Below are 24,474 nucleotides of genomic sequence, written 5' to 3'. Positions count from 1 at the left end.
TTGTTTGCAGGTAACGAGGAAATCTCTTTGTAAAGAAGGTAGTCTCACATTTTTAAGTATAAATGTCTTTCTTCGTTCCTGCTGGTTACATCTTCGTCCTGAATGTGTAAAGGGAGCTACCTCTTATCAAAAAGCTGTTCTCCAACTCCTTTTCCCTTCCCCAAAGTTTTTCATTTTACATCCCCTTTTTTTCTGGGGGAGTCCAAGGGGGTCCCCCGATCCTTGCTCAGCATCACCACACTGGGAACGGGTCCATGTCCAACTGGATTCACCATGGCTCTTTTCTCTATTGCTGTTTCTTTCTCCTCCCCTGCCTCTTTAATGTGCTGCCTCATTCTCTGCAGGATCTTTGTCTACCATCCTTATAGATGCCAGCCATTGTTTTCCCTGAGAGCTAGCACTCTTGTTGGTTGGCCTGCCAGTGTTCTTGTGCTGTTTTTATGCTATTCTTAGTTGTGCACTCTCATTCTTTATAGCTTGCCACCTTCTCCCTACTTGCCAGACCTCAGGCCTCCCTGTCATCTCAATGAGCCCCACCAACATTTTTTTACCCCCCTGTCACTGGGGAGCATACTGTGTACCTGAGCCAGTGCTGGCAGTTTGTTGCCGATCACTGGCCAGCTGACATTTAGATATTGCTTAGAGAATAAAACAAACCAGAGTTTCGACTGTGATCGCAAATCGTTGTCAGTGGATCATGAAAAAACAAAGGTAACCATACAAGAATCATTAGACGGCACGCCTTTATCTACTTTCATCACATAAAGAGGGAACTTTGAGTGGAGATCAGAAGGCTGCAGAAGTAGGAGACATACTCACACACACACACATTAAAAGGATAAATTGTGGAAAAAAACAGCAGGGGGTGCACAGGAGAGACAATGAAGATTAGGTAAACGTAAAGTTAGTGGCTTAAATCTGAAAAAGAATGAGTTTGTTCGGACAAGAAAAGGTTTGAAATGTGTTTGAGAAAAGACGACGTTGGAGTGTGGTTGTGTCACAGAGAGAGAGAGGGAGGGAGAGAGGCATTATCTAACAAAGAGACTCCTGAGTCAGCACCAGAGCAGTTTTCTCCCCAGGCAACTGGGGAGGGCCTCTCTCTCTCTCTCTCTCTCTCTCTCTCACTCTCTCTCTCGCTCCCTCCCACCCCTTCCTTGCTCTTACTTTAAGCCTCCCTCCCCTTACAAATCTGTGCTTTTGCAAGCTATTTTTTGCTGTCTGCACTCTTCCTCTCTCGCTGTCGTAAGCCCGCTCCCTCTGTACACTGTGAACTGGTAGAAAGAGACCACAAGTTCTTAAAAGGGCAGCTGGGGTCTATAATGTCCTTCAGAGCTCTCCACCATTTCTCTCATATTTTCATAGGAATAATTTTGCTGAGTCTGTTCCAGCACATGTAAAGATGAAGTCCTTTCTTGAAGTTTTCCCTCCCTGAATGTGAGGATAACGATTTTCCCTTTGAGCTCCTTTTCTTATGGGTCCTGACACATTTTCTGAGACAGTGTAGTCTGAGGTCCATGTGAAAGATGACTGAGTTTTAGAGCTTGTGTGAGTGTGTGACCCGGTGCCTGGGTAGGTAAAGTTTGGTCAGAGTGAATGGCACTTGTTGACATGGTAATACTTTGACACCCTTCTAGAGTTCAGCTACAGGCTTGACTTGTTGGAAACCAGAAAGGAGTGAGCATGAAAAAGAGCTGAAAACAGAAAGCCGTTGGAGGGGTAGGGGCGGGGCCGTGTGGAATTGTCCAATATATCCTGTAAAGTTGGCCTAGTAAGGCTTTGAGGATTAGTCTCCATAAAAGATAGCGGTTTCTCTTTCCCTCAACTTTCTCCCTCTGTGTCAGCTCCCTTCCCCTCCCTCTTTTTTCTCTTCACTCCTCCACCCCTCCATCCTTCTCTACCCCAGAGCTTGGAGTAAGTGTATGACAGTGAGACAGTGCCTTGCCAGCCCTTCTGGCAGAGTCATCATTCTTAGCAGCACTAAATCACTATCTCCACTCACTAGACAAACATGTCACCATAGCACAGAAAAAGAAGCAGAAAGTAGGATGAACTCGAAGAAGGCGTGAGGATGAGCCAAACTGATGAAAGGAGCAAATAAAGGACTTTTCATGGTGCACATAAGCAAAAGCTGAGCATGTGCGTAGCTGGGATATGACTTCAAGCTTTACTGCCAACCCAGAGTTCATTAACGGCTGTTGTTAAGGTCTAGGGCTGGGATGGTGGCAGTGGACCAGCGTCTAGAAAAAGATGATTTGAAAGGGCTTAATTTTGGCTGCGCCCGAGGGTTCCTCCCTCCTTTCTGCTGGCTTTCACAGAGATCATAATGAAGCGTCGCAACCGCGTCGTCTAATTTATTGACCGGCTTCTCCTTTTGGTATAATTTGTCACACGCTTGCCTCAACAGAGAAGCGATTGCTTCATTATTGAATGTTTGTATTCCAATGTGGATACTGGTGCATCTATGATATCACGAATCATGTGATTTTCACATTATAAAACACACAAGCCAAGACTTAAGTATAAAATTTAGGGTATTATATAACACATTGAGGAGCTGTTTAGAGTCTTGCTATTTATCGTCATAGAATAAACTCTGTGTCTCTGGGGATCCTGAAGAAAGTCGACAGACTATTGGCAAACTTTTTCTAATCTTTCAACCTGTGTGGAGGCCGGTAGATGATCCATGGCATTCTAGAACGGCCATCAATGGTGTATTGGGTCCATTGGAGGGCTCATGTGTTGTGCCGTTTGTAGCATGCCAAAACACAATCAAATATTGTGTATGTGCTTGTGCGTGTGTGTACGTGCATGTGTGTGTTTGCAAATGTGTGCATAGTTGGTGCTAATAGAATTCTGCTGCCCAGCTCACAGCTGTGTCCTGCTGATGAGTCCCAGGAGGCCCCAGCATATGTCTATAGTTACTACGCTGAGGCTCCAGCATGAAACCATGTGTGGATCATTACTCTCTCTTCTCTCCCCCCACCTCTCCCTCTTTCCTCCTCCCTCTCCCTATCTTCCAGTTTGTCTTGCCCCCCCTGTCCCCCTACCCCCTCCCTCCCATCGCTCGCTCACCCACCCACACCTCTCTGTTTCCCCTCACACTGCCAAATCTGCAACTGGTGCCACTCTCCATGCGCCCAGGCCCTGTGTCTGTATCTCTTTATCCAAGCCAAATGGGGATTTCAATGCAGAGAATAGGAGCGCTCCTCCAACTGACTTATGTTTAGAAATGGGCTTGTGTTTTAACTGAAGCTGTTGTGTTTGACTGTGGAGTAAAGGACGGCAAACAGTTTGTTGGACAGCAGACCAGGCAAAGAAAGTCATCTGAAAGTCTACCTAGTATATACAATGGGTACCTGCTCATTTCAAACATAGAATTAACATCCCAGTGTAGGACTTCAAATACAGTTCATTGTGAAAGCTTTAACTTAATAATTAAATATACATTTACACATGGTTTAGTTCATAACCACCGCCTCAAATCTCGAAAATCTGTGATGATTCAGATTTTTCTTCTATCCTGGAGACAAGTTCTAAACCACACATTGACATACATTGGTCCAGTTTGCTTCATCCCATTTGTCAACCACATCCCCCATGGATAGGTCAGTGCAGATTGACATTTACAAGGCCTCCTAATCAGTGGAGAGATTACTGAACCCTCATCCAGAAACATCTCCTCCTTTCTCCAAACAAATGTTTTACTTTTAGTTTCACTCTCTCTTTTTCGCAGCTTCGTCTCCCGCAGCCTATTCCTGAATGGACTTTGTTTTGAAGAATAGATTTTGTGTCAGCATTTTCATACGTGCAAACTCTTTGTCTGTTTATAGCCAGATACTTGCCTGTGTGTCAAGTGTCCGTTACACTCAAACATGTGTGTTGTGTTTATTATGTGCAGGGATTTACACTCTGTACCTGCACTGCCAGGTCCTGTCCTGCACAGACACACAGGCAAACTGAAGCCAGCTGGCTGCGCAAAGTCTGCCATCTGTTCTGATTTATGTAAGACTGTTAACCCTGCACTAGACTAGATCCCACTAGGACAGCGATAAACTAATATGTAACAATGAGACGCACCAGTACTGTTACCACAGCAACATCACTTCCTGAAAAATTGAAGCAATTTTAATGTTTTAAAAATGTGCGAAAAAAGTATGGCCAGAACAGAAGCACAACAGCATAGACAATAATACTTTAAAACATGGCAACGTGTCGCCGTAAATAAGGGTGAGTCAAAAATACAGTGTGACAAGAGGATAAGGGACGAGAAGCACTTAAAATTCCCTCTCTGATTAGCATGATGTTGACTTGTGTTAGGGGAGGGGGGCCTGGGGGGGTTGCAGCGGTCATGGCAGACATTAATGCTTGTGAAATAATGGGGCTGAATCAGCAGATAGCTCCGCTGGGAGCCATTAGACCAGACATGTGTCTTTAACCCCTTTACTGGCTCAAGCTCCACCCCCCTGCCCTTAACACCCCCCACTGCCCTGCTCGCGGTATGAAGGTCAGGGTGCTGTTTCAGGTAACGCTAACGTTACTCATGTTGTTCTTCTTCTCCTCCACTAAAGATTGACACTTTATGCTCACACCTGTAGGTTTTTTCACGGTGGATGTAAAGGGAAGGATCATCACTGATCTGCATCCTGTCAGCTACAATGGATGCTGATTGTTTCCATGGTTACCACATTAGTCAAAGATTACCTTTCATACCATAACAATTCAGCCACGTGGAGAGTATTGTATAAGTAAATTAAGTGTAGGGGAAAAAAAGCCACGCCACACGTGACCCATGGAGAGGTGCACATAGTGGCAGAGGCTGCTTTATATTAGATGCAATATTTTGGGGCTTCTCACAATAAGACTTTCTTGCCTTTGAGCTAACATAACCTCTTCGCAGGCCTCCTCATGTTGGCTGTAGCTATAGGCCAACAATATAGAGAAGGGGTAGGCCCACAACACCTGCCAGTCGTAATGGTAAACATATGTCGAGAAGTAGAGTGGAGGAAGGGAGGTGGGGTGAGGAGGAGGAGGAGCAGGAAGAGGAGGGCAAGTTCACTCCTTACAGACACTCTAAAGAGGGTTTACACTCAGATTAGTTGTAACGTTCTTTTTGTTGTGATTAGTTGTGATTTCTCCAATTTGTGATCTGTGTCGCTATGGGATACGGTCGGATGCGTGACCTAAATATGGTGACGGATATCAGACCATGGTGTTTCGTCAGGTCGTCTTATTCTAGTTTAGCATCTGCTGGTTTGTCACCTACATGCAACTAACGTCTGTGTGTGCCTGAGTCACATGAACACACACGTCAACACACACAGGATGCACGTGTGTGTGTTCAGCTCGTTTCTCAGTGATCATCACAACTGGCTGCCGACCTGGTTCTCCTGCTGCGTCTTTGACACCAGCACATCTGTGGTCACGTGTGTTTCTATCTGCATTGTAGTGTCTACCTAGCCTGACACGCACAGCCATGCATCGCTGCTATATGTACGTAGCTGCGTGTATAAGCTCATTGTGCATTTGCGAGCCCCCCCCCCCCCCCCTCCTCCAGAGCTCAGCTGAGAACTATACGTCATGTCTGCCACCTTCTCTCTGGCCACAAAGCTGCCCATTGTGGACAGACAGGGTTCAGTGACCAGAGAGTGGACTCCTGCTACAGGAGATGAAGGTCCACACCCACCTTCAACATCCAACTTGTTATTCCTTAGTCTTCATTTTGGCCTTCATGCACTCTTTCTACATGTTTTCCTACTTCTTCATTTTCTTGTATCATATCCAGTTGAGTTTTTTCTTTATCTTGTAGAGTTCCACTCCTTTTGGTTGCAATAAAAGCAGTTGCCAAAATCTACTGCCTCTACGATTCTCCTTCCCAGGTTATTTCTTATTTTCTCATCTCCTCCACTTCTTTTTTGTTTGTCCACTAATGGTCCGACCTCATTCCTTTTCTCCTCCACCTCTTCATTTCTGACACACACCATTTTTATTGGATTTGTCAAGACCCTGGAGTATTGCAAAATTCTGTTTTCCGATAATATTTTAAATTATGATATTGCATCATTTGTGACACTGCATAGATTTATTTGTATTAATGACTATTACTACCAATTACTGTTTTTTTTAATGTATTTACGTAATGGCTGTTTTTTACACAGATAAAAGTTGGTTTATTTTCTCATATTGTCGGCATTCCTGTCTATGAATTTCTCTGATATTCTTCCATCTTAGTTTCTTCCATCATCAGGATGCCATTATATGCATGTTCTTTATTGCATCTACACAGACATGTATTGACACAAGTACTACACACACACACACACACACACACACACACACACACACACACACACACACACACACACACACAAACATTAAGACAACCCCTGCTTTCCAGAGGCACACTCTCATTCTCGCTTGCCGGCCTTCTGGCAGGCTAAAAAGGATTCAAATGGTTCAATGTGTTAAAGGCATTAGGTAAGCATGGATCCAGCAGTGCTTCTTGGCCTGATATCATATGTCCTGCTTCATTACAGTCTGGTGTATACATTGATCTGCATCTCTGACCCTCCATACATATATCCAACCCTCCCTCCTTCCTCTATTCCACCCCTCTGCCTTTCCTTTTTGGGGTGCTTTAATGCAGAGCGGGCCATCTACAGATTTTAGCTGCAGAGCAGACATGCTCTTATGGTTGTCCAGACTTGGCCGGGGTGCTTTGCCTGTGGATCGACTAAAGATTGAAAAAGCTGTGAAAGAGAAAGCACATCTAATGAAGGAAGGTTAATGTCTATTTCAGGGCATATCAGCAAGAAAACATAAAGGGTTTTACAACAAAGGGGAAATGAAGGACAAGAAGTTAGAAAGATATTAATTCAAGTTGATTAAAACTTCATGTCCACATGAAATTTTAATCAACAGATGTTGGGGTTTTTTTAGACAGATCTTATTTTTTCCCCAACACTCCTTTGACCTGTATGACACTTGCTTGGAGGCTACTGACCCAAACCAGCTGAGCTACATGCTGTGTACAAGTAGAACAATAGAGGGAGTAAAATTCAAGCAGTGGGTCTATAACCTACATCCTGTTGTGGTAAGGTAACAACCTTAAGCCACAACACACATCCCATCGCTGTACGAGTATGAGGCAACAACACAAACCTTTTCTTCAAACTTCACCGCACACTTGTCTCTCCATTGCAGGCAGCGCTAAGCTAACATTTGTACTGGTCTTACTTCATGAGCAGATTGGAGTGGGAAACAAACTGGACAATTGTTAATGGCCAGTGTATTCAAACTCAACTCATCTGAGTCCATTCAAAGAGTGTCCATTGTTGTTTTTTGTGAACATTACAGAACACATAAGAGACAGGAGTGTGGAAAAAAGATGAAAAACAAGGGGACTAGGAAGAGAAAAGAGACACCTGAGAAAAACAGTGAAAGATTGTATTTTTGTCTTCAGTGGCTGCACATCTTTAGTTCTGTTCATCTTTGCATCCGTTCATCTCCTGACAGCTCTACCTTTCTAGTCGTTTTCTTATGAAAAGAAGGGAGAAGTCTTTTTAATCAGCGTCTGGCTTGGTCCTGGGGCCTCGTATATAAAACCTCCCTTTTCCTCCCGGTGCCCCTGCCCCCCGTGTGTGTAATAGATGAGGATAGCAGAGTGTATGTTTACGAGCACGAGTGCTGGACTTGGCAGAGCTGAGCGCTACTTCAGTGTCTCACAGTTCATCACAGCTCAATGACTGACTGCCTGCCCCTCCCTCCCTGTCTTCCTAGTACAGTTACATGATGTGCACTCTCTCTCATGTACAGACTTCCCCATACATGACTCTTGACTCTGATCCCCTCTCATCTCTAATCTCATTGCTTCTAGTTCTTAAACTGCCCTCAAGCTCATTGTTACGAGTTGTTGATAAATCTTTGGCCATTAATTCTAGTGTTCTCTCTATTCCCAGTGGTCTCATGCATTGGAGAAGCCCAACACAGGGAGCATATTCAGCTTGGCCTGGTCTGCAGACGGCATCCAGCTGGCGGGGGCCTGTGGCAATGGGCATGTGATCTTTGCCCATGTGGTGGAGCAGCACTGGGAATGGAAGAACTTTGAGGTCAGCCTCACCAAGAGGAGGACCATGCAGGTAGATGAAGAGACGTGCACGGCACCGTCACTGCATTGACATGATGAAACCGAGAATTGTGGAGGGATTCATAAAGTATAACGTGTTGATAGAAGCAAAAAAAAGGAATCCATCTCAACAAAAGACATGAGACAAATGCAATAAATGACTGAGAATAAAGTAAAAGCAACACAATAATTGTAGAAGATACTAAACAGATACTAAACAAACCCTCTAGTTGTCTCAGTGCTGTCTGGTGAATTTAAGAATAATATCTCAAACACCATTTATTTTGAATTGAAGTCAGTGGGAAACGACATCATCCGACACCAGTTGTTCACTTGCTACTTGCAGGAGCAAACACTCCAGGCCTTTACTATGTGACCACTGGTTGTATCCATATATTAAAGCTGGACCCTCTCAGTGTGCAGCTTCGCTGTGACAATGAGCAGCTTGTCTCGCTGCCTTTCTCGCTGCACCATTCTCTACTGTTTAAACTCTTTCTAACCACAAGGTAGCGTTTACAAGCGGTTAACACACCCAAATGTACATACACACATGCACACACTTGTATACTTTCAGAAGGGTACACCTACAGATGAAATAACATGTATGTGAGCCAACACGCATTGCATTACTTTGCCATAGACATCTTTCTCAAGTGCAGTTTGTGTAAACTCAACAGAGTCAGGTCATCAACAATTTATTTTCAGCCTTGCAGGCGTTTTTCTGTCTCCCTCCTCCCCCCACTCTTCCTCACAGTCCTTTTTAAAAGTGCACATCTGCCAGTGGTTTGTGAATCAGCCCGCTAAATTTACCACCTTGCGGTCGAATGTTTTTTATTTCTGGTTGTGTTGCATGTAAATTTGGCTTGCTGGAGGGAGCAGAGGAGGAAGATTTGTAAAGCTGTGAAAATAACCCCACCTTTCACCTGGTGCTGGAAAAAGCCTTTTCATTCATTCTCAGTGAGAGCTGGAGGGAAGTATTTATCTATGCAGGTGAAAAAAATGAGTAGCAACCACTGCATGCACACTTAAAACAGTAAATCTGCTCTGCTTTCTCTGACCACAGTTGCCCTGCATATACTTGGACATATTGTACTGTGTATATTCAGAAGTATTTACACAGTTGTATGAATTTTATGACAGTTCAATAATTTCTAAGAACCAAATTCACCTCTACTTGTCTTCCCCCCCCCCCCTCTTAGCTCTTACTCACTTAACCCCTGATCGCTTTTTCCTCAGGTGAGGAATGTGATGAATAATGCAGTGGACATATTGGAGTTCAGGGATCGAGTCATCAAAGCGTCCCTGGCATACGGTCACCTGGTGGTTGCCACTTCCCTCCAGTGCTATATTTACAAGTCAGTAGTCAACTCTTGTCTCTGATCCTCCTGTATTCACACTGACCTCAAGAACGTCTCTCACACAACTTGGTTGTTTGTTGGCCTGATCCTTATTCAGCTCAAATGTAGATTCCGCCTGTTGGACTGTTGGTGAAATTTTAGGGGTTAATTTGGAATCTATTTTTTATTTTTGCACATCCTGAACATAGCAGCTTTAATGCTACACCTCCCACCTCTTCTTTTGGGCTCAATAAGCTCCTCACCACAAAACCGGCAAATTCAAATGGCAGTAGACGAATAGGTTTTCCTATATAAGGGCCCATTCTCCACGACTGAGCCTTGCCAAGACGCGGGTTTGTCTCGCTGTGACGGTCTCCTCTAAGATGAACCTTCTCTGGTTCACAGTTCCAATGCAGAGCAATCCGGGCCTCTGAGGCTGTTGCAAAGCCATTTAACATAAACAGCAGGGCGAGACGATGCTCCAGACAAACAACATTGAATAAGAATCTTTTCAAATGCTTCAGAAACACTTTGCTTTGAGAATGAGGGGCAAGAAACAGTGGACAACTTCACTGCAGAAGGGGAGCAACACATTATTGTCACAGTAACTTAAAACAAAAAATTTATTTGACATGCTCACCTGTGCAAGATCTTCATGACTAGTACACTTAGACTAGACTTATACACCCTTGTTCCCCATCTAAAGTTACTCCCCACTCTATTTTACCCTTCCTCTTTACCACAGCATCAGGCGTCATCAGCCAGAGGTTCTGTGTTCACACATACGTTGTGTAACGTTCATCAAACCAGGCAAAGAAATTGTTGGACATTTATCACAGGTAGACAATGACACCAACAGTATTCAGCCATCTCCGACTGGAGACGGCAAAAACGAGCAAAAGTTTTGTACAGGATGTTCAGTTCATTGTGTCCCTGTTTTCTTGTTGCTCTGCATCTCTTCTGATTTCAGTGATATTTCCCTCAGTTTGTTGTCTTTCAGAACTATTTAGTGTTTCTGTTCTATGTTTTTTTTCAGTTGGATCAGCTGTAGCGCCTATGTTATTAGTTGTCTGTGTTTTCACATATTTTTCTGTTTGTTTGCAATGTTTATTCATACCAGTACAAGAAACTGGAACACTCCCGTCATCTTTGACCTGAAGGAAGGAACAGTGAGTCTCATCTTGCAAGCGGAGAAGTGAGTCTTTCTCTAAAGATTTGTTACTTTGCACTGCCCTCTCATCAGGCTAGCAAACAAGAAAACACACACACACACACACACACACACACACACACACACACACACACACACACACACAGTAATCTAGTGCTATGTTCCAAACCGTACATCTCTGTACTAAACCATTGGCGTACAGTTGGAACTCACTCACTTGTGACACAAGTATGCAGCTCTGACATTCAGTATCCTACATGTGAGGACACCTCAAGAATTAGGATTAACAATACTGCATAGATCCGCATTTCTCACCCTTTTATAGCACATTTTAACAGGTTAGGTTTTTTTCTATGTCAGTGACCATACCAACTTGATAACTTGTAACACACTTTTAAATGTTAACACAAACATTGGTGATCTTAACCCACCACGAAGCTCCTATGGGGGATAGAAGCACAAGCAATGTGGGGCGCTAGTAACTCAGTTCACTGGGTCTTGGTGTGAGAACCAGAGGGTGGCCGGTTCAAGACCCAAGTAGACCAGAAGGTTTGAAGTGTGAACTGGCAGTGGAGACGTAACAGTTGACCCCCTGAGCACTGCTGAGGTGCCCTTGAGCAATCTGAGGGCATCATCCCCTAACAAGTTGTTAATTGGACGCAATGCAATATAGCTGCCCAACACTCTATCACCACCCCGTCCCTATTTGCGTGCTTACAGGCCCCCTGGTGTCTGTATATAAACTTTATGTGAAAATAGATTTTAAAAAGTGGAGAAAAAAAATTATTTCCCTACGGAGATAAAGTATGTTTCTTCTTCTTCCTCGTCTTCCTCTTCTTCCTGTTCAAGAAGAATAAGTGCAGTCTCATGCCACCTTCAAGTCCCCTCAGATTATCTGGTTTCCTAATTTTCCCACTTCAGATCACAACAGAGGGACCAGTTCTCACTTATTCTCATGACATGCAGGTTTCATCAAAAGTTATAAACTCAGAACTCCTTCCCGTTCAAGCTTCCCACTTGAAGTAAATGCAGTATTGCTTTAGTTAGTCATGTTTGAGGCTCCCTTCACCAAAAAAAGTAAATATAAAAAAGACAAATGATAGGCCAGGGCACTTCAGGGGCCAATCAAATGTTATCTGGGGGTATAAACCAGTCCAAAGCCATGTCTTGAAATTCAATTTTAACATGAGACCTTCTCTGATCTCTGCTAGCTGCTCCTGTGCCATCAGTGGAAAGTCTTTCTCTGGCAGAAAGTCTTTCTCTTGACACAAGCTGCTGCCAGTTCAGTTGATTTATAATTTTTTTTTCTTTTAATTTGTTTTAAATAGTTTCACACCTCATACTAGAACATAGTAGGTAGTGGAGATGATGGAGTTGATTTTTTACCAACTTTTGTTTGTGCTGCTGCTGATCTCTACTACCCTCACCATAAAGCTACTTGGACGATGAAGTGAGGCTCACGCTCAGACAGAAACTGATGAATTATCATATTCTGGAGCCCCTTTCATAGCTGTTACACATCAGTTGGTTGCTTCAGGCAACAGACATCAGGGAAGAATGAAAGGTCTTAGGCAGACTATACACTGGGTGACAAGTCAAGCTGACACATGCATTGCTTTGTGATAGCGAAAGGGGCACGTGAGGCAAATTTTGACGGTAGGAGCCAAGGAATGATCTGCATTCAGGTCTGTTTTTCTTTAAATTGTTTATTCTATTTTTTTTAATTAATTATACATTAATTCAACATCGGTTTATTTATTTTTTGTCACAGCTTTTAAGACTAAACAAAACCCTTTGAGTTTTTGCTCTGTGGTTGGGAAATGCAGGTCTGCATCATCCAGACCTCGTCATGCAAATGAGAGTGTGAATGAAAGCACTGGGGGAATTAGATCTATATAGACTAGCTCTTGTGCATTCCTCCATTGCAGCGACGCTGACACTCAGCATGGAGGTAAATAGATTACTGGCCATTCTGAAATCACAGATGAGTTTGATGAGTCCTGCAGAGTAAGTCAGTGCTTTGTTAACGGGCATTACATGTTTAAATGGGCTGCATGTGTCAGTTGATGAACTCAGCTCTTCTTTCTTTCTTCTCTTCAACATTTAATATCATCCGTCTCCTCGCTCACCTCCCTTCTACATGTCACGTATACACTTCACTCTCACCCATTGCATCTTCTTTTCTCCCCTACCCAGACATGTTCTGCTAGTAGATGGAGCTGGACTATATATTTTCTCTTATGAGGGTCGACTTATTTCTACCCCCAAGTTCCCTGGTATGAGAGCCAGTATCCTAAACGCTCAGAGCATCTCACTAAGTAATGACGTCGTCGCTATCCGGGACAAGACTGATGAAAAAGGTGAGCAGAGCACCGTCCCCCATGATGACTCTGTACATAGGATTGACTGTGTTTTTATCGTTTTCTCTTCATCTTTCTCTTCATCAGCCATTTTTCTTTTTGAGGCCACTACTGGGAAAGCCCTTCGTGATGGGAAGCCCTTAATACACATGGTGAGTAACCCTCCCCTCTTTATACTTACACCTTGTATATTACAATAACAAGAACTGTTCTGACGCTGTTGCTTTTTCCCTCCATAATATATTAGTGATATTTATTTTATTTGTTAGCTCCTGACTACATCAGGAATCAGCATAGGGAAACTGTTTTACATTCTCGCAAACGTAGCAGAGGATTTTATATCCCTCACACGAGACTTATAATGTAAACCATTTTAAATGTAAACTTTGGAGTCAGAAACCCATCAAAATGTGTCAGACATTACTCAAAAGCGCAACAACTTCAAATCTGCTAGTGATTTCACCAATCACGCTGATTCCACTAATTTGAACTAATTTTACGATGATACTTTTTTCTATTGTTGTGGGACCAGACCTTCAAATTAATACTCCATAAATAAAGTTTGAAGGATTTGTTGTTGTTTTTTTCTTCTGTAGCAGCAACACAACTAACTTGCTAACTTGCAGGGATAACGTACTTTTCGCTAACTACATTGTAGAACGTACAGACCTCTCCAAACACTGATCAGGTTTGAAGAATATCATTTTCAAAAAAAATGTTTGCATACAATATATGTATATGTGGCATGTTTTTGACGTCATCATGCACCTCAGCATGTCTGTCTAACCCATATCAATGAGGGATAGGCAAGAAAGGCAGAGCAAGAGAAAGAGTAAAGGCCTTTGGCGTCAGACCCACAGGGAAAGACAGACGGTTGTGTCATGTTGACGTGACACCTCGTCCCCTTTAACATCATTTTACTGATCTTTTGTCGTCCCTCATATCAACTGTTTTCCATCTCATTTACATGTGTGTAGCTGGAGGTAGCGGAGGTCGCTCTGGACCAGTGTGGCCCCTCCACTGAAAGGAAGATCGCTCTGATAGACAAGAATCGTGACCTTTACCTGACCTCTGTGCACCATCTTGGGCGAGAACCTAAAATCTGCAAAATTGGTGAGATGGGAGGAAGGAACCCACTCAGGGAAATATGATGTGACTGTTTTTAGATGCACATTCATTTACAGTGATGGTTGTACGTGTGGTCTGTCCTGTAGGCAGCATGGTTCACAATATTGCCTGGAATGATGCTGCCAACATACTTTGTGGAGTCCAAGACAAACAGCTAAGACTGTGGCACTACCCCAGTGTTGTGTTCACTGATAAGGACCTGCTGCCAAGAACACAGCACATGAAGGACGGCAGGTAAACAAGTCCAGTTCTATGTTCTCACCTTTCTAACACTGGTTTCTACGCGAGTTTAATGGTTATGGAGGAGAGGTGGTTGGAAAAATGTTCAGTTGAGAGATAGAAGCAGCCTTTTGGCCCTTCCAGCTGATTCCCCACAGCATAACACACGGTGCTTGAGACTCCCTGCTCTGCCAGGAGCTGTCAGGATGTACAATGCTCTCTGTCAGAAAGTCCTTGGCTTCAGCTGCTACAGGAGGTGCTGAGGCAGAGCGCCATCACTGTATGTAGGACCTGGACTACTTTTGTATGTCTCTGCTAAACTAATTCTAACCTCCGATTCCATCTTCATGTGCGCTCATATTGTACAGTCTGCGCTTTTCTTTATGAGCGTAGCAGTTTATAGCTTTCTGTTTATACTTCTTTCCTTAATCCTCTTTTTTTTTCAGGCTTTGTGCGATCCTATTTCCAAAAACACTGACACTAAAGATGGAAATTGCACATTTAACTGAAAATAGCACAAAGACAAAGACATTGTGCAAATGGAAAATTTCAATGTTTGCCTTTTTTTAGGCCCATTTTGAAATTGATGTCAGTAACATTTTTTCAGAAATGTTGGAACAGTGTTAGAAGACTGGAAAAGTTGTGAACCGTTAAAAGAAATCTCCTGATGTAACGTCTCAAATGTAACTCTGTTAACTGGCTTCAGGTTAGTCATCATTGGGTTAAAATGATCATCCAGAGAGGATGATGATTCTCTCTAAAGTAAAGATGGGGAGGGGGCCGCCGCTCTGTGAAGGACTGAAGTGAAAGGTAGAGAAACAGTTTAAGAAAAACGTTTCTCAATGTAAAATTACAAAGAATTTGAGGATTTCATCGTCTGCAGTCACAACGTCATCAAAAAAGTTCAGAGAATCTAAAGAAATCTCTGGAATGACGGGACAAGCCTGAAAACTAAGACTAGATAGCAGTTATCATCTGGCCCTCAGATGGCACTGCATTAAAAACAGACAGGCTTCTGAGTGGACATCTCTGCCCGGCCTCAGAAAACACTTCCAGAAGCCACTGTTTGTGAACACAGTTTGTCGCTGCATCCGGCTGACAACCCGTATTCAAACCAGATCCAGAAACGTCTCCTTAACTCACTGAAGGGGGACCGAGGTGGATTTATCGGTGAACAATGCAAAAGCCAACATCCATCACTGAATGAAACACGTCTAGCTTTTGAATAACTGAAACCCAACATCAGGTACGACTGGGGACACATTCCACTTTAAAAATTACTAAAATTCAGTTTCCAAACTTTGCAGACTGTTTTTAAATGAAGGGGTGGTGGTGCTAAACATCACCCCATCCCAACGGCTCTGAGCTGGGGTTTCCCTCTAATTTTTCATGTGACTGGGTAAACTCACAAGCTTCCTGAGCACACTGACGACCACTGTGAGCAACATCAGATGTGCACGCTGTGGCCACACACCAGTAACACACATCAAAACCTTCGATCGTAGAAAGATACATGGCTTATTAAAAGAATCAAATTACAGCAGCATTTTTTCATTAGTTTACTTTTAATATAAGTGATTTGGCCCACTTGAAATGAAAAAGACAAAAATCTTGTTCTCCATGAGATGTGTAGTATGTTATATGTGAGGGTCCTGCTTTGGCCCATAGGTGAGGTCCAGTTGTGGCCTGGCTAAGGGCCCTGACCTGGAAGAAATGATACATACCGTATAAATCTTTGAGACATAACATTTTGTTCACATTAAAACATTCACATTTTGCACTATGACGTGTGCTGTTGTTTGTGATACAGTGTAATGCCTGAAACTCTTTGTCTGTAAATAATCTAATTACTCTTTTTTTTTTTATTAGCATTTCTACTACCCATAAATTATCTAGCAGTAACAGCATTTAATGATTAATATCCATAAATTTAAAAAAATCTTAATGAATGTCATTTCTTGTACGCTAAGAATGTGCGATCAGTACGCAATTGCGCAGGCACGCGCAGATTAGAGGGAACACCGGTTACTGGCATCAAATTCCTAAATGAGGATATCATGTTTAAAAATAATTCAGTTTTTTTCTATTTCACCATTTGAAATGTTGTCTCTGTGCTGTTTTCATCTGAATACGTTTTTATTCACACAGCACCCCAATTTTCACAGAAAGTTGTTTGTTGGAAATGGTTTTTTTCCTGGTGGATTGAAAGGCAAGTATAACAACCTGGTGAAGTTAGAGTCACTGCTGGAGAAGTCCCGAAGACTTTTTTTACTCAAACGATTCTGTATCTAACTAAGAAATCATGAAATCTGAGAACCGTACAACCAATTTATTATACATACATTTTTGATTACTCACAGTCTGCTAGTCAGTAAATCTTTATTGATCGATTAACACCGCTAATATGTTAGCAGTCCACACTGATCAGACCTTAAACAAAAGTTAAAGCTGCAATATACGAATTGATTATCGTTGTTAGAAGTTTTCCGTAATCATTGCAATGCTGTCTTTCATGTGAATTGTTTTGGGCGTGGATGTTCTGTGGGGAAACTCTACATGCAGTATAAATGTGAAGATTGGCTGTAACTCTGATATTTGTGTGTGTTTACCCCCTTCATAGTGAGTTCAGCCATACGTCCCACATCCTCAGGTTTGTCGGTAACACTGTGACGTTACGCCAAGGAGACGGTTCACTGATGTACAGTAACGTCCTGGCCTACCCGGTGCTCCTGCACGAATACAGCAGCGCTGCACGCTGGGACGATGCTCTGCGCCTCTGCGGCTTTGCCAAAGTGAGTTACCTTCTTATTTCTATTAGTGAGCACAAATGGAGACATGAGCATGCATTTATGCAAGAGAGGAAGACACGGCCGAACAGTGGACACGTTTATGGGAGCAGAGCAGAAGGTTTTCATTAACCTTCAATTAGCCCGGTGACACCATTACCGGATTTAGCCTTCATAGACCTCCCTCATATATAAACACTATGTGTGTAAACTCTCCACATATGGTCACACACACACACACACACACACACATTGAGCTGAGCGTTAGCCTGCATCTTTACTTGGGCGATGATGCAATAACCACAGCCCTGGAGAAATGGACAGCCAGTAGCAAGAGGAGGGTGGGACAGACGGGATGGAGAGAGAGACACCGGCTTTAAGAGCCTTTTTTTCGACCCCCTCCCCCCACGACTTCTGGTAAGAGTTTGGTGGCAGTGCAGCTTTTCCCAGAATCACACTCCATGTTTTCATTAAGCCTTCACCTGATTGAAGTCATGATCTTTCGGAGTCATTCACTCGAAACGTTTCACACAACGGGAATCTGATGCGGGAGCTCCAAACAGGTTTTGGTCACAGGTTCTGGTAATTATTTTGTCACGTTTATAGCCTCAGGCAGTGGTTGAACGCCTTACTTGTTTGTTTCCGGGAGGGGTTTCCCGTTATAGCAGTTTGTCTGAGTGATGAACGCTGATTTTAGGGTGAGGGAGTGGTGACTCCACTGTGAAGAGTGTCAGCTAGTTGGCGGTTGGGGTTTCCTTTTAATGAATGCAGCTGCACAAAATAAAGGAGTGACACATTTGTTTACATTCAACATTCATAATGTTGCGTACGGTAAGTGTGTGTGTGTGTGTGTGTGTGTGTGAGTGAGTTGTGCATATTTTCTTAATTGCTCGGACCGTATTGACCACGAGGTCTTCCCGGATGCAAGCAGGATATACAGGGGACTATAAAGATACCATCATGCCCTATCCCTACACACAAACACACACACACACACACACACACGCACACACATCGTGCCATGCTTTGTTTATCTCTTAGTCACTTGTACCTAGGGTCATCTTTGCATTTTAAATAAAACTTTTACAATCAACATTTGCACGTATGTGAGGGGGAAAAAAATGATATAAAATGAGCGCTCCTTCAGACACAAGTCCGGGTCATTGTTAGTTATTGATATTAGTTAAATCTTCACTGCCTCTGCTTCCTCTATAGGACCCGTGCTTGTGGGCATGTCTGGCTGGTATGGCCATGGCAAACAGAGAGCTGACCACAGCAGAGATGGCTTACGCTGCTATTGGAGAGGTAAGAGGAGGAGCCACAGGCCTTTAATAAAACTGGGATGTTTGTGCTGTAGGAAAGTACAAATATGTTTGGAACTGGAGCCAAATGAACAGAGGAAGTCGAGAAAATGGCCCAAGTATTTCCTTTTGCTCGACCAAAAACCAACAAAAATGGAAATTCACTGGCTTTGCAGTGACAGGATCTTGACTCGCGTTGGATCAGCACCGCCTAGTTTGACAGTTTGATCTAATGAGCCTCCATTTTGAAACGAGGAACAATATGGCAGCCCCGTGGTCGTAAACCTTCTTTTTATTTCAGCTGTAAAATATATCTCTGAAAATGTTTGACATGAGAAACGGGCAGCGCAGTAACAGAATTTTGATTCACATCTGATACACATTTCATAGTATTGACAGTTAAATCAGAGTTTCTGAGTGTTCTCTGAATGTATTATTAGATTTTTTCTTTTTTTTCTTTTTTAGTCAGGTCTCAACTAAATTCTTTAACTTCAGAGACTTTGACTGGAATTCTTTAACTTCAGAGACTTTGACTGGATTAAAGTGAAAGAATTAGGATATTTCCCAGCCCTCTGCTCCTAAGGGAAGAGTCAAATGCGGAGCAAGAATTTCCCCTTGCGGGATTCATAAAGTATCTTAAAAAAAAAAAAAAATCTAGAACGCATCTCATTCATGATCTGTTTGATTCTCTTTTCTCTCTTTATCCTCTTTTAGGTACAAAAAGTGCTGTATGTCAACTTGATAAAAGAGCAGCCATCGAAGGAGTCATCTCTGGCTCACATTCTGCAATTCAGCGGTCAGGTCCAGGAGGCCGAGGCCGCTCTGCTTCAAACTGGTCTCATTTACCAGGCCATAAAGGTCAACATGGACCTTTTCAACTGGGAGAGGTAAGCAGTGTTTTTGTGAATGTGGAAGCAGAGATGCAGGATGACACTTTTCCCAACCTCGCTTTACCCGGTTATTTTTAAGGCAAGATGCTAAACGGGGTTTTGTTTTGAGAGTTACTGTTATTCGATTCGATCTGGATGTATTTTCTTCATCTCGTCATCTTGTGTCCAGAGCGCTGGAGCTGGCGGTCAAACACAAGACCCATGTGGACACCGTCTTAGCCTACAGAACAAAGTACCTGGAGAAATTTGGCAGGGAGGAGACCAGTAAGAGATTCCTGCAGTACGCTGACGCGGTGAGTTCGAGGCCGTCTGCTGCATCGCATCAATTGATTCCAGCATCATATTGCAAGATCAATGCCATACCAATCAATGCGAGGGATCTGTACCTTATTTACTCTCGTTTTGTCTTGTCTGTCCGTCCCTCCCAGGTTGAGGTGGACTGGGAGAAAATCCAGGCCAAGATAGAGATGGAGGTGACCAAAGAGAGGGAGAATGCTGCTAATGCTTCTGTGAGGAGTAGCACAGTCTCACGACGTTAATGCTCAGGGGACCTTTCTCTGAAATGTCAGCTTTGCAGAAACTGATTTCCATGTGTTTTTAGCATTTGGTTAATATTAAGTGGTTTGGCTCGGCCTCAAAGTAATAAAAATGTGCTGTACTTGAGGTACAACGTCCACCATTAGTTCCAAGTACATTAACTTCAAGTAAAAACAAAAGGGAACATTTGGAGATGTGTAGTCCATTAGCGGTCCATGAAGAATATGACACTTGACTTTGACTCTTACTCTGCAGCCTTGTTTCATATGGTGCTTAATGTAAAACAGTTGTACTGTATTTTATGTGGCTTTCTGTTACGGTGGATGGATGACTTGACCTTTCATACGAGTGTTTGTGTTTCTCAGCAACAACACCATTAAGCCTTTGTCGTATCAGCTTCTCAGATTATATTTCTCTATCTAAATAAAATAAACTGAACAATTTTTTTTTTTTTAAATTCGAGACTTTTGACTGTGTTTCTATGTATATCTGTGATATTTTTTTATGAACAGATACAATAAAGTGATCGGTATTATCGCTGAAGCTGTGACTTCCTGCAGATGCTGGAACATCACAGAAAACGGTAGATGTAGGAAAATCTATCAATGGGTTCATTCTCTTTTGCCGGTGCTTTTTTCTTCCTCAGCACTTTTAGCTGCAGCGAGCGTAAGTCTCTGTATGACTCACTGTCTTTCTCTTATATTACTGCCTCCATCTGCTTTCCTTCGAAGCATACTCACTGTGGGACAAACTGTAGTCATCCAGACCCAACACCATTAATCTATGAAAAGACTTATCAGCGAGGAGTCAGGTTTCGCATGCATTACCACAGAGAGCAGCCACACACAGTGAAAAATAGAACAGAAATAAATTATGTACTTCCTCTTAAACCATTAAAAGGGTACTGTGCCCATTCTTTGTAATATAATAAGATTTTTTTTTAAAGATTCTATAGTTTTTCAGCATAATGTGTAGATTAATAATCAAAAATCCCATTTAGACTGCCTGTTTTTCAACTTCACAATTTAAATTTTCCAACTAAAATATTTTGCATTTCTGTTAATCCAAAGATTTTCTCATTGACAAGCAGGCTGGAAGCCAAATAACGCAGCTCCCTCAAATATGTACTTCCTAGATATCATGTAGAATTCATGAGGAGGATAAGGCTAATTGGTTTGACCTTATAATGTTTATGTTCCAACAGACGAGCAATGGAAAAGCAGGCTTATAGAGGTTCTAATGTTTGTGCTAAATCCATTTGAGTGTGTATACGCGTTGTTTTGATTGTCTTTCAATTTCACTTTATATATTTGTGTTTTTCAACATGTACATCTGAGAAGCAGGCAATCGACCGTATCACTGTTATGCCCACTGGCGGGGGAATGTCCTGGCTGTGCATGATCTGATTAAAGTTTCATGTGAGGAACTGCAGAAGTGTGTTCAGGGCCTCTGCTCTCCAGCCTACTGTTACAGCTCAGATATGGTAGCTGGTTCACAATTAGCTGCAAAGACCATGAAGGAGAGAGTGAAACGCTGCATTCAAACTTCACTCAAAACCCATGGTTTGAATGGCACTTAGATGTGGTGTCATCTCGGGGTCACTCACTCCACTTTCTCTACTATCCATGGGGTTATTAGCACAGATTTAATGCTTTTTAAGAGCAAACTACAACCACTCTGGAGATTCCCCCCTGGAAAGGGAAAGCCATCAGTGTTCGCTCGTGGCTCAGCCATCATGGTTCTGCCGTATCGGATTACCCAAGCCACCGCAACCACAGTCAGACTCTTAGTGTCAGGAACATTAGAAGAGCTCAAGGTCTCTTAATTGTAGTGTCAAGGTGGGTGGATTAAGAAGCTTTAGCAGCAACAACTTCATCCATAACTAAATAGCTAAACATGACACAAATGCAACATTCAGTTGATTTAATGGGTAGAGGGTCTCTGAGTGTTTTACACCAGCTCGTTCACAATCAATAAATAAAGTATTTTAAGAAAGAACAGGTAAGTAAAGCTTCACATGTTAAACAATCATCTGCCATTCAGGGCCGGTAAATAAATGAGTCTTTTGTTCTGGGTAGACATTTGTTTCTTTAAATGAAGGTAAAATCTTTTGTGTGACCAAGAAAAATCAAATCTTGCTTCATCCTTGGAAGTATTTCTTTTTCAAGGCCTTATAGATCTGTGATAAATATGATTCACTAAACCAACGGCAGATTATTTGCTAATGAATCATTACTTGCAGCCCTGGTTCGAGATGCTCTGTAATATTTTATCCTTATTTGGTTTTGGAATGGATGAGATGCTACCATTTTTCATCTGAGCTTGGAAAAGTATAATGCAATTGAGACTGTTTCCCACATGCCCAGCAAATGTCACGGAAAAGTCAAGTCTATTTCATGACTTAATGGTGAATGTTAATTGAAAAATTGATGGAAAACATAGTTATAGCTTTAATCCCGATAAACATGAAGCCTGACATAATGAGGCGTGTGTCGGCTTGGTCTCAAATTAGCATTAACAGGAGAGGCCCTTCTTGAATCAGTAGCAGCAGGGGACAGTTATCAACCATACGAATTTTCTTCTTTCAGTTTGTGTCCTCAGACCCTGAATCAATGTCCAGCTCCTGTGTCTGTCCCCATCTGTCTGAGGGACGGTGAGTCCTGCTGAAGGCAGCGGTTGTGATCTTGTCTTGACACAAGGTCATCAGAATACACCTTTGACTTGACATCTTGCACGCCAAGGTGTGATCATCTGCTCTTCTCCTTGACTTCCAAATCTGGCTCCTACATTGAAAGCTTTTGGAGACGCACTGATTGTGAGAGAATATTGCTTTCCTGCTGATAAAACTATTATTGTGAATTTCCAAACTTGGGATCACTAAAGTATATCTTAACTGACAAAAACTTCTGGTCAAATTAGCGTCAGAATATTAAAATATTGATATCCCTCCATTCAGTTTCACTTTCATTCCATATTTCGGGCTTTTTTTGGGGGGGGGGGGGAGAATCCTTTTGTATGCAAATGAAAGATACACACAAAAGAAAAGAGTGTCTCTCGGGTCCAGCAGAACATTTAGAATTAAAACCAAGAAAGGACGAGAATTTGTCGGAATAAAAAAAGGGTGCCATGGTGCCACTTCAAATTGTGGCCCTGAAGTGAGACTTGATGCGATTGTCCCGGAGCCAAATTAGCTGTCCTTCTCTGTCCCTTGGAGCGTCCATTTCAGGCGCATTCTTTTACTCCTAATAATCTTCCTTTTCTCAACCCCTCATTTGAATACAAAAACGCGTAATCCCCTACATCGTTTTACAAAACGCCCTCTTTCTTATTCAACATTCAGGATTATAATTGCACTTGAGTTAATAGTATATCTGCAAGATCATTCAAATACCCTGATAAAGTAGGAATGCTGAATTGTCTGTAGTTTTTTGTCTGTTTGGCGTCAGACGGAGTTCCGTGAAGTCCTTGGACTGTTCTGTCCTGACGCGTCCAGGACATCCCGTCTCTGGTCTCCGACTCTGGCTCCCGGTGCGCCCCCCCTGCCCCGACGGCCCCCCTCGTCCTCCAGCAGCAAGTTATCATCCGATCGGTCTCTGTGCATCTCCTGCATGCTTTCTTCATACGTGGGCAAATACTTCACCTCATCGTAGGCCGGCAGGTTCGGAGACGCGAAGTCCGTCAGGTTGTATTCGGGGTATCGGTCCAGCAGGGAGTCCTGGGACGCCGATGCGTGTCCGTGGAAGAGGGAGGGCTCCTCGCTGCGGTCATTGTGCGGGTGCCGGCGGGGCCGAGGGCAGATGATGCGCTGGATGAAGTAGCCCATGGCAAAGAGGAGTAACAGGATCAGGATGCCGGACAGCTTCCGCGTAAACCAGCCGACGTTGTCGAAGAAAATGTGGATGGGGAGTTTGCAGCAGCGCACCGCGGAGCCGGAGCTGCCGTTCCCGCCGGCGATGGGCGGACAGCACTGCTGGCCGTCGCCGCACTGGAGTTCCCCGCAGCTCCGGAGGGCTTGACAGACGGAGAGCAGACATACCGATAACAGAGTGCCGGTGGTCCCGCCCGCCAGACGCGGGATCATCTCTGGATCTCCCGGGAGTCAAAGTGATGCTGCGTCTCTAGTGCGTAAAAATGTAAAAAAATAAAAGAAATAAAAAAAGTCCTTCCAGGTGATACAGGTCTGTCTTCCTTTCCAGCTGTGCAGTAATCATCCTTTCCCACCCCCCACTGCAGTGCAACCCCCCCCCCCCCACCTCCAACAACACGGGCGCGCACACGCACCCACATACACGCACACGCACTTGGGTCGATCTGCCTGCTGTAGAATAGGGACCCACAGCAGGAAATCATGAATGTTATGACATCATTACAAGGTGCACACATTTCCTTAGAATCCCCTCAATCCCGTGAAACCCACAGAGCTCATCATCATCATCATCATCATCATCATCATCATCATCATCATCATCATCGTCTGTACACGAACACCTGCCCTCCATGTCCTATCATCATCAACATCCTCATCACCATCATTATCATCACTCTGTCCAACTGTATGAGCCCCCCCCCCATGAAAGTAATCCTGGATCCATGCCCATCAGCCCTACAACCATCAAAATCTAA

At 43.2% G+C, this 24,474-nt stretch overlaps 2 protein-coding genes across 2 annotated transcripts in view; one reads left to right on the top strand and one right to left on the bottom strand.

Annotated features, from left to right (window-relative positions):
• The window catches only part of ift80 (intraflagellar transport 80 homolog (Chlamydomonas)), a 34,608-nt gene extending 11,911 nt beyond the window's left edge, over positions 1-22,697 (top strand). The window contains exons 9-20 of the mRNA XM_068317349.1: positions 7,956-8,135; positions 9,359-9,477; positions 10,580-10,654; positions 12,827-12,990; positions 13,078-13,142; positions 13,968-14,103; positions 14,205-14,352; positions 16,958-17,129; positions 18,339-18,428; positions 19,139-19,311; positions 19,484-19,607; positions 19,743-22,697. Coding sequence (XP_068173450.1) covers positions 7,956-8,135; positions 9,359-9,477; positions 10,580-10,654; positions 12,827-12,990; positions 13,078-13,142; positions 13,968-14,103; positions 14,205-14,352; positions 16,958-17,129; positions 18,339-18,428; positions 19,139-19,311; positions 19,484-19,607; positions 19,743-19,853 — 1,557 coding nt within the window. The 3' untranslated portion in view covers positions 19,854-22,697. The remainder of the gene's footprint in view (positions 1-7,955; positions 8,136-9,358; positions 9,478-10,579; positions 10,655-12,826; positions 12,991-13,077; positions 13,143-13,967; positions 14,104-14,204; positions 14,353-16,957; positions 17,130-18,338; positions 18,429-19,138; positions 19,312-19,483; positions 19,608-19,742) is intronic.
• Positions 22,698-22,846: 149 nt separating this feature from the next.
• Positions 22,847-24,010, bottom strand: LOC137596656 (uncharacterized membrane protein C3orf80 homolog). The gene has a single exon (XM_068317350.1). It carries the CDS (start codon positions 23,930-23,932, stop codon positions 23,294-23,296), a length of 639 nt encoding a protein of 212 aa, XP_068173451.1. The 5' UTR covers positions 23,933-24,010; the 3' UTR covers positions 22,847-23,293.
• Between the last annotated feature and the right edge of the window lie 464 nt (positions 24,011-24,474).

This window comes from Antennarius striatus, chromosome 6, assembly GCF_040054535.1.
Source record: "Antennarius striatus isolate MH-2024 chromosome 6, ASM4005453v1, whole genome shotgun sequence".
NCBI lineage: Eukaryota > Metazoa > Chordata > Actinopteri > Lophiiformes > Antennariidae > Antennarius > Antennarius striatus.
This window is presented reverse-complemented; position numbering and strand designations above follow the sequence as displayed.